The sequence below is a fragment of the Aquarana catesbeiana genome, linkage group LG01 (genome assembly GCF_042186555.1).
Source record: "Aquarana catesbeiana isolate 2022-GZ linkage group LG01, ASM4218655v1, whole genome shotgun sequence".
Lineage (NCBI taxonomy): Eukaryota > Metazoa > Chordata > Amphibia > Anura > Ranidae > Aquarana > Aquarana catesbeiana.
Genome location: NC_133324.1, coordinates 517,836,982 through 517,852,604, shown reverse-complemented (window position 1 = coordinate 517,852,604; position 15,623 = coordinate 517,836,982). Strand labels below are relative to the sequence as shown.

The following is a 15,623-nucleotide window of genomic DNA, read 5'->3' as shown; positions in this document are numbered from 1 at the left end:
TTTTTGGGGGGGCCAATATGTTTATTTTTAATTTTTATTTTTTTCCCTTCATCTCATAAAATCTAACAGTTAGACCCCTTTTTACAATGGGGCGTTTTTCAGGAGCTTTTGAGCTAAAAATAGCGCCTGTAAAGTGCCTGCAAAACAACTCCCCTGCAGTCTGTGTGAGCCCAAGTGCTTTCACACTGAGGCGATGCACTGGCAGGATGTTAAAGTCCTGCAATCAGCATCTTTGGAGTGGCGTATACCGCTCCTCCACCACTCCTGCCCATTGAAATGAATGCGTGCCACTGCCGAAGCGCCTGCAAAGCGATTAGGCAGCGGGGCTTCACTGCGCATTTAACCCCTTCCTCGGACGCTAGCTGGGTTATAAGCGCGCCGCTAGCAGCCGAATAGCGCTGCTAAAATGACGGTAAAGCGCCACTAAATCTAGCAGCGTTTTACCATCAACGCCTGCCTACTCCAGTGTGAAAGCAACCTTAAGTGATACAGAAAATTTCTTCCATTTAAACATTTATTAAACAAAACAAACCTCCAATCAGTTCACTTGTATGTATAATTTAGATGTAAAAAAAAAAAAAAAAAAACTATATCTTTAATATTAAATACACAAAAATAGGTAATCAAAACTTTTGGACGCAAAAAAAATGGGCTAACTTTACTGCTTAGGTGTTTTTTTTTTTTTTATTCATTTAGTGTATTTTTTAACAAAAAAATGCGTTTGAAAGACCGCTGTGCAAATACCGTGTGACATAAAATATTGCAGCAACCACTATTATTCCCTAGGGTCTCTGTTAAAAAAAAAAATAAGTGTGTGTGTGTGTGTGTGTGTGTGTGTGTGTGTGTGTGTGTGTGTGTGTGTGTGTGTGTGTGTGTGTGTGTGTGTGTGTGTGTGTGTGTGTGTGTGTGTGTGTGTGTGTGTGTGTGTGTATATATATATATATATATATATATATATATATATATATATATATATATTTTTTGGGGGGTTCTAAGTGATTTTCTAGCAGAAAATACAGGATTTTTACTTGTAAGCAACAAATGTCAGAAAATATTTTGTCTTTAAATGGTTAAACTGAGATCTCCTACACACGGAGTTCATTGATAAGTAGAAACCTTGTATCTTTTTAGCTTCTTTTATCAGACTTGGCAGGCTGCCCAGAGAGGAGAGACGTAGCTCCACCGAAGACTTCAGGCAACTTGCATTGACTTCTATTAGAGCCCTCTCTCACGTGGGTGGCGTCGGCGGCAAAACGCCGCCATTAGCGGCGTTTTACCGTCGGTATGCACCCGCTAGCGGGGCAGTTTTACCCCCCGCTAGCGGCCGAGAAAGGGTTAAATACCACCGCAAAGCGCCTCTGCAGAGGCGCTTTGCCGGCGGTATAGCCGCGCCATCCCATTGATTTCAATGGGCAGGAGCGGTGAAGGAGCAGTATACACTCCGCTCCTTCACCGCTCCGAAGTTGCTGCTGGCAGGACTTTTTTTTTTTACCGTCTTGCCAGCGCATCGCTCCAGTGTGAAAGCCCTCGGGGCTTTTACACTGGAATGAAAGCAGCGGCACTTTTGGGTCGGTTTGCAGGCGCTATTATTAGCGCAATAGCGCCTGCAAACCGCCCCAGTGTGAAAGGGCTCTTACAGAAGTCATTTGCAAGTCGTGCTGAAGTTTTATAATCTGCTTTTTTTTTTTATCAGCACAATCGGCCGATGCCGATTAAACGCCAAATATCGGCCGGCCGATATATCGGTCGACCTCTAATAAACATTGTAATATTTTGTTCTTTAGATGAAAGGAATGAACTTCAGTCTGTAAAGGAGGCAAGTTTAACCACTTAAAGACTAAACCTTTTTCGACACTTATTGGTTTCAAGTTAAAATCAATATTTCTTTATCGTACATCATGGGACACAGAGGCTAAGTAATAACTTAATGAGTATATAGGCACCTTCAGGTGATGGACACTGGTATACCCAATACAGGAAGTTCACTCCCCTATATAACCTCTCCTCCTTCCAGGAGTACCTCAGTTTTTTTCGCCAGTGTCTAAGGTGTTGGTCACGAGTGAAGATGTGCTCTGAAGAGCTCCAGGAGGGATCCTTTGTTGGTTTTAAACAGCCTCCATAAGACCAGATCCATCCAAAGTGCCACTGAGGCCAAGGTGTGTATGGTACCCTGGCCTCGTATATGAAGCACAAGGTTTTTGCCTGTAACGCCTCTTTTACAGGGCTGGACCCCGGAACCCAGAACTTTTTGGTCATGCTACATTACCTAAAGTTTTTCTGGTGGGTGCTAATACAGGTCCAAGGGAGTGGAACCCCTATATTAGGGACCCGGTCCTTGAAGGTTTAACACAGCCCGCCGTGATGGGTGAAGTTTGGATCTGTCTGTTACAGCAGTATCCTGCAGCAAGGATAAGGTAAGGGAAAACCTAGGAACTGTAAAAAGTCCACCTATGGTTTTTTTCTTCTTTGAGTATAATGCATGCCTGAAAGTCTCCACTAGAGGGAGTAAATGAACATTCCTTGCTACGTTGCTGTGGTTAAAACATTGGTCAGCCGAAGCACCTTGCAAAAGGCTTCTGACTAGTTAACCTTTTCACGGGGATCGACTATTTGGGGATGATTTAGACAAATACATCCAAATGATTTCTAGTGGGAACAGTACTCCTTCTTCCTTTTTTTTTTTTTTTTTTTGCCAGTGAAAGGAAAGTATAAACGTCCTTCATTTAAGCGGACTCTTTCCCCTGTGCCAGGGGCATCCGCCTCTAGGCAGTGACGACGGCCTCCACCGTCAGACTCTAGAGGAAAACCTCAGGGTCGGGCCCAGGCACAAAAGAAGACCCGGGGCCGGAAATCTGCAAAGCAGAATTCAAAAGCCTCATTATGAAGAGGTGCCCCCCTCGCCAGAGTGGGGGGAAGACTTCTGCAATACTCAGTCTCTAGGATACAAACTAGAATTTCGGGAATTTCCACCATTTCGTTTTCTGAGATCAAACGTTCCCAAAGATCCAGAGAAGAGGCAATCTCTGTTTCAGGCATTAGACCGATTATTGGCTCAAGGGGTGATCCTACAGATCCCAACAGAAGAACAAGGTTTGGGGTTTTATTCAAACCTCTTTATGGTACCAAATCCAAATGGAGATGTCAGACCCATTCTAAATCAGTTCCTGAAGATCCGCTCTTTTTGCATGGAGTCTATCAGGTCAGTAGTTTCCATCCTACAAGGAGGAGAACTTCTGGCATCTATCGACCATCAGGGATGCATGTCCCTATATTTCCTGCTCACCAAAAGTTTCTGCGGTTCGAAAGAGAACAGCAGCACTTTCAGTTTGTAGCCTTGCCCTTAGGGCTAGCTACAGCACCCTGGGTGTTCACAAAGGTGCTGGCCCCACCTCTAGCCAGGTTAAGGGCACAAGGCATAACAGTCTTGGCGTACCTAGACGATCTGTTGCTAATAGACCAGTCGGTGGCTCATTTAGAGCAAAAGGTACGCATTACAACCAGTTACATGGAAAGTCTGGGTTGGATTCTCAACCTAGAGAAATCTTCCTTAAATCCGCTAAAAAGGCTGTAATATTTGGGTCTTATCAGACACAGCCCAGAAAAAGGTATTCTTGCCTCAGGCAAAAATTAACTCCATAAGAGAGCTAGTGCAGATGGTCAGGTCGAAAGGAGATCCCTCCATTCGCCTTTGCATGAGATTGTTAGGAAAGATGGTGGCTTCATTCGAAGCGATTCCCTATGCCCAGTTCCATTCAAGAATGTTGCAAAACAGTATCCTGTCTGCTTGGAACAAAACAATTCAAGCGTTAGATTTGCCAATGCGACTGTCCCCAAGGATGTCCCAAAGTCTCAGTTGATGGTTACTAACCCAGAATCTGCTAAAGGGAAAATCCTTCAGACCAGTTATCTGGAAACTGGTAACGACAGATGCCAGCCTTTCAGGCTGGGGAGCAGTACTAGAGAAGATAACTGTCCAAGGACAGTGGTCAAGAACTGAAAGACCCTTGCCCATCAACATCCTAGAGATTCGGCATTGTGCCTGGCTCTAAAGACCTTGACTTTCAGGTTACGGGATTCTCCTGTCAGGATCCAATCTGATATAGGTCACAGCTGTGGCATTGTCGATCACCAAGGGGGCACCAAGAGTCTTGCAGCGCAGACAGAGGTGAACCATATTCTAACTTGGGCAGAAAGGAATGTTCCGTGCCTATTGGCAGTCTTCATTCCGGGAATAGAGTATTGGCAGGCAGACTACTTGAGTCGCCGGAAGTTATTCCCAGGGGAATGGTCTCTTCACCCTGAAATTTCGAGCGGTTTGTCAAAGATGAGGTACTCCGTACGTAGATCTTCTAACGTCCAGATTCAACACGAAGTTAGTCAACTTTGTGTCCAGAACAAGGGATCCATTCAAATGCGAAACAGATGATTTGGTGACCCCGTGGGATCAGTTCTCACTGGTTTTATGCATTCCCCCTATTCAGTTGCTGCCACAACTTCTTTGCAGGATTAAGCTGGAAAGAATGCCGGTAATTCTGGTAGCCCCAGCGTGGCCCAGAAGGTCCTGGTATGCAGAAATCGTAAAGATGGCAGTGGGGGATCCATGGTCCCTTCCACTATGGCCAGACCTACTCTCACAGGGGCCGATATTCCATCCTACCTTATGAACGCTAAATTTAACGGCTTGGCTATTGAAGGCCACATTCTGAAGAAACGTGGGCTTTCTGGGTCAGTTATCTCGACTATGATTAATGCAAGGAAGCCAGCTTCCAGAACTATATATTATAGAGTCTGGAGGCCTTACGTTTCCTGGTGTGAATCCAAGGGTTGGCACCCTCGGAGATATATCATAGGCAGAATTCTTGCCTTTCTACAATTAGGGATAGAGATGAGGTTGGCCTTGAGTACTATTAAGGGCCAAGTCTCAGCTTTATCGGTCTTATTTCAAAGACCGCTTGCTACATATTTAGTTCGGGGTTTTATGCAAGGGATGATGCGGATTAATCCTCCAGTTAAATCACCTTTGAGCCCTTGGACTTGAACTTAGTTTTGTCAGTGTAAAGGCCCATACACACGATCTGACTTTTTGACAACAAACATGCAAATTACCTGTTTTAATGCAACATCTGACCATGTGTATGCTCCATCGGACAAACTTTTTCGGTTTTCATCGGACAAATGTTGGCTGTGCGAAAAGACAAACCTACCTGCAACAAAAGTCCTACGTTGGCTAGTCTGATCGTGTGTACACAAATCCATCGGACTTTACTCCAAAGTACAAACACGCATGCTCAGAACCAATGCAAAAGATCAGACAACAATACAGAAGTTGTCCTAAGGGTGGTGGTAATGAGCTGAAAAACCACGTGATTTGGTGAAAGGTGGCTGAAAAAGTCCTGCCTTGTGTATGCATACCAAGTTCACGGCCAACTCCCTTTTGGACAGAAATCCACGGAAAAGTTTGTTTGAAGTCCGATCGTGTGTACAAGGCTTTACAAAAACGGCCATTTGAACCGATACAGCATATTCCCTTAGTCCTTCTGACAAGGAAGCTGGTGGTGTTGGTTGCTATATCCTCTGGAAGGAGGGTTTTGGAATTGGCTGCTCTTTCTTGTAAAGAGCCATACTTGATTATTCATGAGGACAGAGTGGTGTTACTCCCTCGTCCAGATTTTTTGCCAAAAGTGGTCTCAGGTTTTCACCTGAACCAAGATGTTGTCCTTCCATCGTTTTTTTCCAAAACCATGTTCCAGGGAAGAAAAGTCACTACATTGTCTTGATGTGGTGAGAGCGGTCAAAGTCTATTTTAAAGACGACTGCTCAGATCCAGAAGACTGATGTCTTATTTATTCTGCCAGAGGGTCCTAAGAAAGGACAGGCAGTGTCAAAATACACTGTCACTAAGTGGATTCTGCAAGCTATAATTCAGACTTATGATTTAAGGGGTAAAATCCCCCTCTTTTCAAGTCAAAGCGCACTCTACCAGGTCGGCTAGTGCTTCTTGGGCAGTGCATCACCAGGCCTCCATGACTCAGATCTGCAAGGCAGCAACTTGGTTTTCTGTACATACATTCACCAAATTTTATCAGGTTGATGTAAGGAGGTATGAGGATATCGCCTTCGGGCGCAGTGTGCTGCAGGCAGCAGCATAAGTCCTCAAGTCTGGGGGTACCCTTCAGGTTGTCTCTCCCTCCCCTCAAATAGCATTGCTATGGGACGTCCCATTAAGTTATTGCTTAGGCTCTGTGTCCCATCATGTATGATATAAAAATCCTATTTTCTTTAACAGCTTACCTGTAAAATCCTTTTCTTGGAGTACATCATGGGACACCAGAGGTCCCGCCCCTCTTTTTGGGGTTTAGATATATTGCTTTGCTACAAAAACTGAGGAACGGTTTCATGAATTAAAAAACAAAACGGTAAAGTTAGCCCAATTTTTATTTATTTATTTTTTTGGTATAAAGTGAATGTTACACCGAGTAAATGGATACCCAACATGTCATGCTTTAAAATTGCGCACTCTCGTGTAATGGCGCCAAACTTCGGTACTTAAAAATCCTCCATAGGCCGCGCTTTATTTTTTTTTACAGGTTACCAGTTTGGAGTTAGAGGAGGTCTAGTGCTAGAATTGTGCTAGAATTGTTGCTCTCGCTCTAATGCACGTGGCGATACTTCACATGTGTGGTTTGAACCGTGTTTACATATGTGGGCGGGACTTGCGTGTGCGTTCGCTTCTCTACGCGAGCACACGGGCGCTTTTACGTTTTTTGTTTTTGCTGTGTGGTTTTTTTTATTTTACTTGCCAAAAAAATGAACGATCCCATGCTTTCCAGCCACGATCACGGCTTTGTTTACAGTCGCGGCCCGGACATGACGTCATAACATCGCGCCTGGTCAAAGAGATGACTGGTGACCATCTGGTCAACGGAAATCTTCTATGTTCATGCGGTGGCGGAATCTTTCTCCGGGTCCCCGATGGCCACGGGACAGCCTGGAGAAGCACCAGAGGGCGTGGGGGGGCGAGATGTTCCCTCCCATCGCCTGTAAGAACGATCAAGTGGTGGAACTGCCACTGTGCTCGTTCTTACGGTGCACAGAATTGCTGGCACTAAAAGATGATATCTGGATGATGCCTGTAGCTGCAGGAGGCATTCAGATATCCCCACGAAAAGTCATGGACGTCATATGATGTCCTTGGGCTGGAATTGGTTAACCAGGGGCGGAACTGCCACCAAAGCATACCACGCTGCTACTGTGGGGCTCGGGCAGGACGGGAGTCTGGATGGGGCCCCAGGCATCCAGGCAGATTGGGCAAAGCAGCAGATGCAGCCAGCTTTCCAGTAGTTTGCTGGGTCTTGCTGTCCATCCAGCCTCTACTGTCCAACATGCTGATTCCTATAACCCCATTCCAGGTGCTGGAAAACTAGTTCCAGACCAGTGTGGCTATAGCACAGGAGAGTATAAGGATCTAAATCCACTTCCTGTTTCTGGTCATGTGCAAAAGCATCACATGTCAGTCGCAACAAAACCCTGTGATAGACTTGGTGTGCTCTGTAGTTCCCTGGGCAGAGGTTTTGAAGAAATTGTAGAGGAGGTAGGGAGAAATGGAGTCTAATCTAAGGTCGCAAGGGGTTAAGTGGAAAAGGGTTGGGGACTGGTCTGAACACGTTAAGAGAAGGGGGTGACCTTCTCGGTCTGAGGTCTGAAGTGCTTAAAAAGGAGGTCTGCCCACCCCTGCAAAAATTAAAAGCCAGCAGCTACAATTACTGCAGCTGCTGACCTTTTAATAATAGGACACTTGCCTGTCCTGGAGTCCAGCGATTTCAGCCCCGCAGCTGATGTTTTGTTCAGCTGTCAGGTGCTGCCGCCGCCATTGCCGGTAAGGGAACCCAGCAGTGCACCATTACGGCTTCACGCTGGGTCCCTACAGCGCATGTGCAAGGCACAGCTGCGCTCTCCTACTGGCCCGGCGGAGGGAGGAGGAGGGAGCTGAGCTGTTGATGTAATTTGCCGTGGGCCAGACTCCCAGGAGTGGGGGCAGGTATCTGCTCTCCCCCCCAAATGTGGCATCGGAGGGGGGGGGGGAAAAGGAGACAAATGAGTGGAAGTTACACTTTTATGTGGAACTCTGCTTTTAAGGAGCAACTATTCCAGTGCAGTTTTTACCGCACGGACAAGGCAAAATATCTGGTCTCCTATGTGCCTGGTTCACACCAGTATGCTGGTGTACTGTCGTGGTGCGCTGAGAAAAAAGTACTGCGTACTGTAATTTTTTTTCACAGCACAGAGCGAGGCCTTCCACTGCCTCGCACCACGCAGCCAGCAATTGAGCTTTATGAGATGTCAGTGTGACATCTCCATAAAGTTTGAAACCGTGCGATGGTGCATGATCACTGAGCCTATCCCTGGCTGGATCGCACCGCACACCAGCTGCTGCTTTGCAATGACCAGCTTCTGTGGAACAGGGAGATCTACATACAGATGGGAATTGATTCATGCTGAACCACAATAATTTCAATTCATGTATGGCCAGCTCAGACTATACATTGTAGCAAGTCACAATATAAGTGTAGGCAACAGATGGCTGTCAGACATTGGTAAACACTGCCAAGAACTGCAGAGGCACCAGGATTTACATGATTTTGCCATCCCTGCCTGCATCTCAGTCCTGGAAATGCTTAAAAAAAAAAAAAAAAATTCGTGCCTGTAATGCCCTGTACACATGGTCGGACTTTGTTTGGACATTCTGACAAAATCCTAGGATTTTTTCCGACGGATGTTGGCTCAAACTTGTCTTGCATACACACAGTCACACAAAGTTGTCGGAAAATCCGATCGTTCTAAACGCGGTGACGTAAAACATGTACGTCGGGACTATAAACGGGGCAGTGGCCAATAGCTTTCATCTCTTTATTTATTCTGAGCACGCGTGGCACTTTGTCCGTCGGATTTGTGTACACACGATCGGAATTTCCGACAACGGATTTTGTTGTCGGAAAATTTTATATCCTGCTCTCAAACTTTGTGTGTCGGAAAATCCGACCGTGTGTACGGGGCATAAGTGTTGCGCTTGATAAATCTATTAGTATATATGCACCTGACATAAAAAAAAATGTAATTTAAAGATCCACTTTAATATGGTATATTGTCTGTGTTATTTACAGCCAGCCCTGATTTCCAAGATAGGATTCATGGTAATTAGGTCTGCACCATGATAATATATTTAGAAAACAAAAACTCTCAATGTGTAATGCAGCTGAACACAAATATCAGGCCAGAAGCTGTGCAATTAGTGAGTAAATTACTCAAAGCAAGTAATGCTTTGGCATTCATCTTTAGGACATTTAAATTACAATTTTATATATAAAATGGCACAATTTTCAAGCTCATTATTAGGCCAGCTATATACTGAAATAAAGAAAAAGGGTACCCTAATAAATAGGACTGTTCATTTCCCAAGGTTAATGCTTCATGACATTTTGAAAGCCTACACTAGAGCCCTTTCACACTGGGGCGGTTTGTAGGCACTTTTTGCGCTAATAATAGTGCCTGCAAACCGACCCGAAAGTGCCACTGCTTTGTATCCAGTGTGAAAGCCCCGAGGGAGCGGTGCGCTGGCAGGACGGTAAAAAAAAGTCCTGCCAGCAGCATCTTCGGAGCGGTGAAGGAGCGGAGTGTATACCGCTCCTGCCCATTGAAATCAATGGGACGGCGCGGCTATACCGTCGGCAAAGCGCCTCTGCAGAGGCGTTTGCGGTGGTTTTTAACCCTTTCTCGGCTGCTAGCGGGGGTAAAACCGCCCCACTAACGGCCGAATAACAACGGTAAGACGCCGCTAATAATAGCGGCGTTTTACCGCCGCCCCCACCCCAGTGTGAAAGGGCCCTTAAGGCTATAGCTATGAAAATGTTTCACATGGGGTATATTATTTTAGGCTTGCAGTCTAGAATCTCTAACACTTATAACTGCTTTAGATTTTGGGAAACTAAGGCAAATTTATGTTGTCTTGAATGTGCTAAAATCTTTACTCTGTGAAAATTGTATGCACACAGACCACATCCCAAATACAATTTACTTAGTGTACGCAATTAGTGTTATGATATTGAAATACTTGGGCTTATAGGGATACACCAATAAAATGTTTTTATATTTTTAGGTGACAGCCACAAGAAAAAAAATACTTAATGGTTCTGGACAAACCATACCTCCCTTTTTTAAAAAAAAACAAAAAAAAAAAAACCTGGACTCTAATACAAAATTTTTTATGAATAACTGTTGTTCAATGACTGTTGACTTGGAGTTGTCATTTATGATTGATAGTTGAGACAAGAATTGAATACGAAGAAAAAAAATAATTGTTTTGTTAAGGTGTATATACCACTATCTTGTTTTGGGGGAGAGAGAAAAATATGAGGGAGGACAGGGAAATGGGATTAAATACAGATGCACTTTTAAATAAATTCCTTTTGCCTCAATTTACAAAGCATTAAAGTGGAACTATAGGCAAAATTGACATCCTGGTATACATTGCAGTCCGTGACTACTATTTAACACAAGTTTTTTTGCATTTGACTTCCCCCTGTGAAGTAGGTTTGTTAACCTGTTTGCCACCCCCATCAAATCGTTCTTTCAGCTATTACCTTTTGTACCACCACCCCCTCCCTTTAGAATGTAAGCTCTACAAGCAGGGCCCTCCTGTACCTTTTGTATTGAACTATACTGTAATTGTGTTGTCCCCCCTATACATTGTAAAGCGCTGTGTAAACTGTTGGCGCTATATAAATCGTGTATTATTATAATAATAATAATAATAACCTGTTTCTCCTACCAGTAGATCTGTTGATTTTGTGCTTCCTTTACAAAGTTGGCAACACTGTTCATTCTTTCATTAAGCCCTGGTTCACACAGGGGCGGCACGACTTGCAGGTCGCCTCAGCGAGCCGACCTGCAAACGACTTCCGCGGCGACTTGCAAAACGACTTCTGTATAGAAGTCTATGCAAGTCGCCCCAAGTCGCCTCCGAAGTAGTACAGGAACCTTTTTCTAAATCGGAGCGACTTGCGTGGCTCCTATTAGAACGATTCCATTGTACAGGACGGGAGGCGACTTGTCAGGCGGCTAGGTTGCCTGACAAGTCGCCCCTGTGTGAACCGGCTCTTACACTGCACAGTAGTTTTATCACCCCGTGGACAAATGAAGTCTTAAAGTATAACTAAAGGCAAAAGGGTTTTTTATTTTTTTTTTTTTTTTTTTTTTTTTTCCGTTTTGGATAGATTGGAGTTTGTGCCCCTGTTAAAGAAATTCGCCCTCTCTATTTGTCCTGTTTACCATTATCAAGTAAAAGAAAATCTCACATTTTGGGTTGTCCCCAGAAAAGTAATAGAGGGGAAATCTTCCAATGGAGACACTAGTGCTGGTGACCTGGGGGTCCCCAAGGAATTCCCAGGGATTTCTTCCTGTTTTGGCTATGGGAGAGGAAGTGAGGGAGATCTCTGCAATGGGACACAGATGGCTAAAAAAAAAAAAAAAATCTGATGGGTTATAATACTCCCTTGCTCTATCCAAAACGGGGTGGTGGTGGGGGGGGGGGGGGGGGGCAGTTTTGCCTATAGTTCTACTTCAGTGCAGCCATGAATAGATTAAAATCGTCCAAATCAGCAGGGACTGGCTGAATTTTGGTCAATCTGTGACCACTGCAGTTGAACAAAAGTTGATCGACTTCTGTTCAACCTCCATGTCTGATAAAAGCCACTCAATTGGCAGCTGAAGCTCTGATCAATGTATTCTGACAGTGGGGGAGTCTCCCTGCTGTCAGAAAACAAAAGGACATTAGGGAGGATTCCCCCATCCACCTTGACTGTTTGGATGGAGGGAAATTGGTTCAGGTTTTTTCATTCAGCCCACTGGCTGAATGAAAAAAAACTGAACCTTGTATGACCAGCTTTAGATAGACATGTGGTTTTAAATAATAGACAAGCAGATTAAAGCTTATAGAATCGTACCCGCAGATGAAGAGAGGAACAAATGAGCTCTAGCTTTAAAAAATGTATCTAGCGATTAAAGACAGGATCTTTTTAGTTTAGTCTTGCGACTGTAATGTTTGAAAATATCTGTCACTTTTCTTCAATTTCAATAGTGAGTTTTTATTAAAAAAAAAAAAAAAAAAGACACAATATTAGATAGGGAGAACATCAATGTACATTTGAAATGGATGCTATGGGTCAGTGCTTGTTCGTTCTTGTTCGTTCTTTCTTCTTCTTTCTTCCTCATCTACATGCCGGAGTTTGTGTTGTAATAAAACTTGGCAGGCTGCCCAGATTTTTTTTTTTTTTTTTTTTTTTTTTTTTTTTTTCTCCAACAGTGAGAACTTTCTGCACTAGTTAGAAAGATCGTGACATGCTGTTTTGAAGATCGCAATTTCAATTCTTAACGATTAATCGTGCAGCTCTACTCCCCAGCATGTTATTTTATGGGGTTTATTTACTAAATGCAAATAGACTGTGCACTTTGCAAAGTGCAGTTTTACTCCGCAAGAGCAGTTGCTCCACAGCTTAATAAATGAGGGGAAGCTCTGCTGACTTCCAACATCCAATCATGTGCAAACAAAAATGCTTTTTTTTTTTTTTTTTCCTTGCATGTGATTGGGTATTCCTTGCAAAGTGAGGCTTTACCTCATTTACTAAGCTCTAGAGCAACTGCACTTGCAGAGTACAACTGCACTTTGCCAAGTGTACAGTCTATTTGCCCTTTGTAAATCAACACTATGGGGTTGATTTACTAAAGGCAAATCCACTGTGCACTTGGAAGTGCAGTCGCTGTAGATCTGAGAGGCACATGCAAGAAAAATAAACAGCATTTTTGCTTGTACATGATTGGATGAAACAAATCAGCAGAGCTTCCTCTCGTTTCGATCTTCCCACTCTCCTCCCTCCTCCCTCCTCGTTTCGATCTTCCCTCTTCCCTCTTCCCTCCTCGTTTCGATCTTCCTTCTTCCCTCCTCGTTTCCCTCTGCCCTTCTTCCCTCCTCGTTTCCCTCTGCCCTTCTTCCTTCTCCTCGTTTCCCTCTGCCCTTCTTCCTTCTCCTCGTTTCCCTCTGCCCTTCTTCCTTCTCCTCGTTTCCCTCTGCCCTTCTTCCTTCTCCTCGTTTCCCTCTGCCCTTCTTCCTTCTCCTCGTTTCCCTCTGCCCTTCTTCCTTCTCCTCGTTTCCCTCTGCCCTTCTTCCTTCTCCTCGTTTCCCTCTGCCCTTCTTCCTTCTCCTCGTTTCCCTCTGCCCTTCTTCCTTCTCCTCGTTTCCCTCTGCCCTTCTTCCTTCTCCTCGTTTCCCTCTGCCCTTCTTCCTTCTCCTCGTTTCCCTCTGCCCTTCTTCCTTCTCCTTACACTTGCCTGTCCCAGATGACTGCGGGGGGTAGGAGAGGGGCCGAACTTCCGGCTCAGATCACGGGGTGCCTCTGACTGGAAGCCTGCTCTATCTGTTGTTGAGGGAGAGAGTAGTCTCCTCCCAACAGCAGACGCCGCAGAATGAGAAGGGTAGAGGACCCAGGGCTTTGCGGCCACATGGTTGCACGTACAAAACGCTGATAAAAGATGCTGTATTTAAACAGCAATTTGTGACCAAGGGCATTAAAGGACCATGAGAAGATAATAATAGTCTGTTTAGTAGTTAGTTTTTCCTTCTACTTTAACATTGGCTTTATATCCATCGTTTTTTTGTATTTTACATTTAGGACATGTGATCCTAGATCCCAGCTAATTCTCTGTATTTTATTTTCCACAGGTTAATAGAGGACTGCCTCCCACCACTGCCAAATTCTCCTACTAAGAAAGTCTGTGCTGCTAAACGGAAGCAGTACTATATAAATCGTGCCATCCGCAACTCTGACCTTACTCCAAAGGCTAAAGGGAGGAAGAATCTACGCCGCCTAGAAAACAGTGAGACAAATTAAGGGGAGAGGACACTCATAGATATGGAATCTGAGGCACCTCTTCTCTTCAAAATTGCTTGCAGCATGTGGCACTTTAACAGTGTTCTGCTGCATATTCCATAATATTGCCATTGTTGAATATTTTTTTCTAGCAGTATGCTTATACCATGCAGTAGCACTGTCAAATTTTGACAGTTCTAGCAAATAGATATGTAACACAGTGGTTCCAGCTGGTTACTATATACTCGTGATTTACTTTGACTAAAGATCTTGCTAATACTGTGATAGTATGGGGTCTATGAGGGTAAATGCACATAAGAGTAAGCCATCTTGAATAAACAGTAGCTCAGAATGCCAACATACTATGTTCTGTGTCAGGTGCTCACCCACAAGCATGTACTCTTTGTGCAGGTGTAGATCAGATGACCAACGGGCTTAAAGTGGTTGTAACCCAAAAAAAAAAAAAAAAAAAGCCCCTATCCCTTTAAGGCATGAGATATAGCACAGTGCTTTTGCCATGTCATTTCTCCCTCTCTATGTTGTACAATACCTAGTTGATCCTTCCTGTGTTCCCTTATGTGTGTACTGACCACGCTTATCATGGCTGCTGATCCCTAATAGCATGGTCAGATTATGTGCGTCCATCATCCTGCTCTTTCCTCAGGATCTCTGCATCTCCCTCTCTCTGTCATTTCTGAAGATGATCTGCTCTCCACCCCTGCCCTCTCCTCTCCTCCTGCCTTTGAGTATTCTGCTGCAGCTACTGCTTTCCTTTGGTAAAGTGGTTGTAAAGTAACCTCTTTTATCCTCTGTTTCAGAAACCTATTAAGGAGGAGGTCCAGCCCCCCCCCCCCCCCCACCACCACCAAAAATGAAGTCAGCAGCTACAAATGCTGACTTTTAACCACTTCCAGCCCAAGGACGTCATATGACGTCCTTGACTTTCAGTGGGAATAGCTGAATGAGGCCTGCAGTTACAGGTATCATCCAGATATCATCTTCTAGAGCCGGCGATTCTGTGCACCTGTAAGAACGATCATGGCGGCAGGCTGCTTTATCGTTCTTACAGGCGATGGAAGGAGACAAACCCCCCCCCTCCAGTCCCCTCCAGTGCTTCTCCGGGCTCTCTAGTGCCATCGGGGACCCGAAGAAAGAATCCACCACCGCCTGATGACTAGCATAGAGATTTCCGGTGACCAGATGGTCACCAGTTATCTCTGACCGTTGGAGGCCCGGGCCACGGTTCTAAACAAAGCCGCCATCGCGTCCGGAAAGCATGGGATTTTTTTTTTTTCTCATGCTTTCCATCCTGGAGGAGAGATGCGGGGTCTTATAGACCCCACGTCTCTGCATAAAGAGGACCTGTCGCGCACCATTCCTATTGCAAGGGATGTTTACATTCCTTTGAAATAGGAATAAAATTGATTAAAAAAAAAAATTCAAGAGAAAGTGTAAAAATAAACAAAATAAAGTAAAATAAACACATTTTTTTTTTTTTGAAAAGCGTCCCTGTCCCCATGTGCCCGCGAACAGAAGCGAACACGCACGCAAGTCCCGACCACATATGTAAACGCCGTTGAAACCACACGTGAGGTATCGCTGCGTGCATTAGAGCGAGAGCAACAATTCTAGCACTAGACCTCCTCTGTAACTCTAAACATGTAACCTGTAAAAAATGTTAAAGCGTCGCCTTTGGAGATTTTT

The 15,623-nt window shown here is 44.5% G+C and overlaps 1 protein-coding gene across 2 annotated transcripts in view; it reads left to right on the top strand.

The window, feature by feature from the left end:
* R3HDM4 (R3H domain containing 4) overlaps positions 1–15,623 on the top strand; it is a 155,093-nt gene that overhangs the window by 20,544 nt on the left and 118,926 nt on the right. For both annotated transcript variants that reach the window (XM_073594057.1, XM_073594056.1), the window contains exon 2: positions 13,772–13,926. In XM_073594057.1, the coding sequence (XP_073450158.1) occupies positions 13,772–13,926 (155 nt within the window). The remainder of the gene's footprint in view (positions 1–13,771; positions 13,927–15,623) is intronic.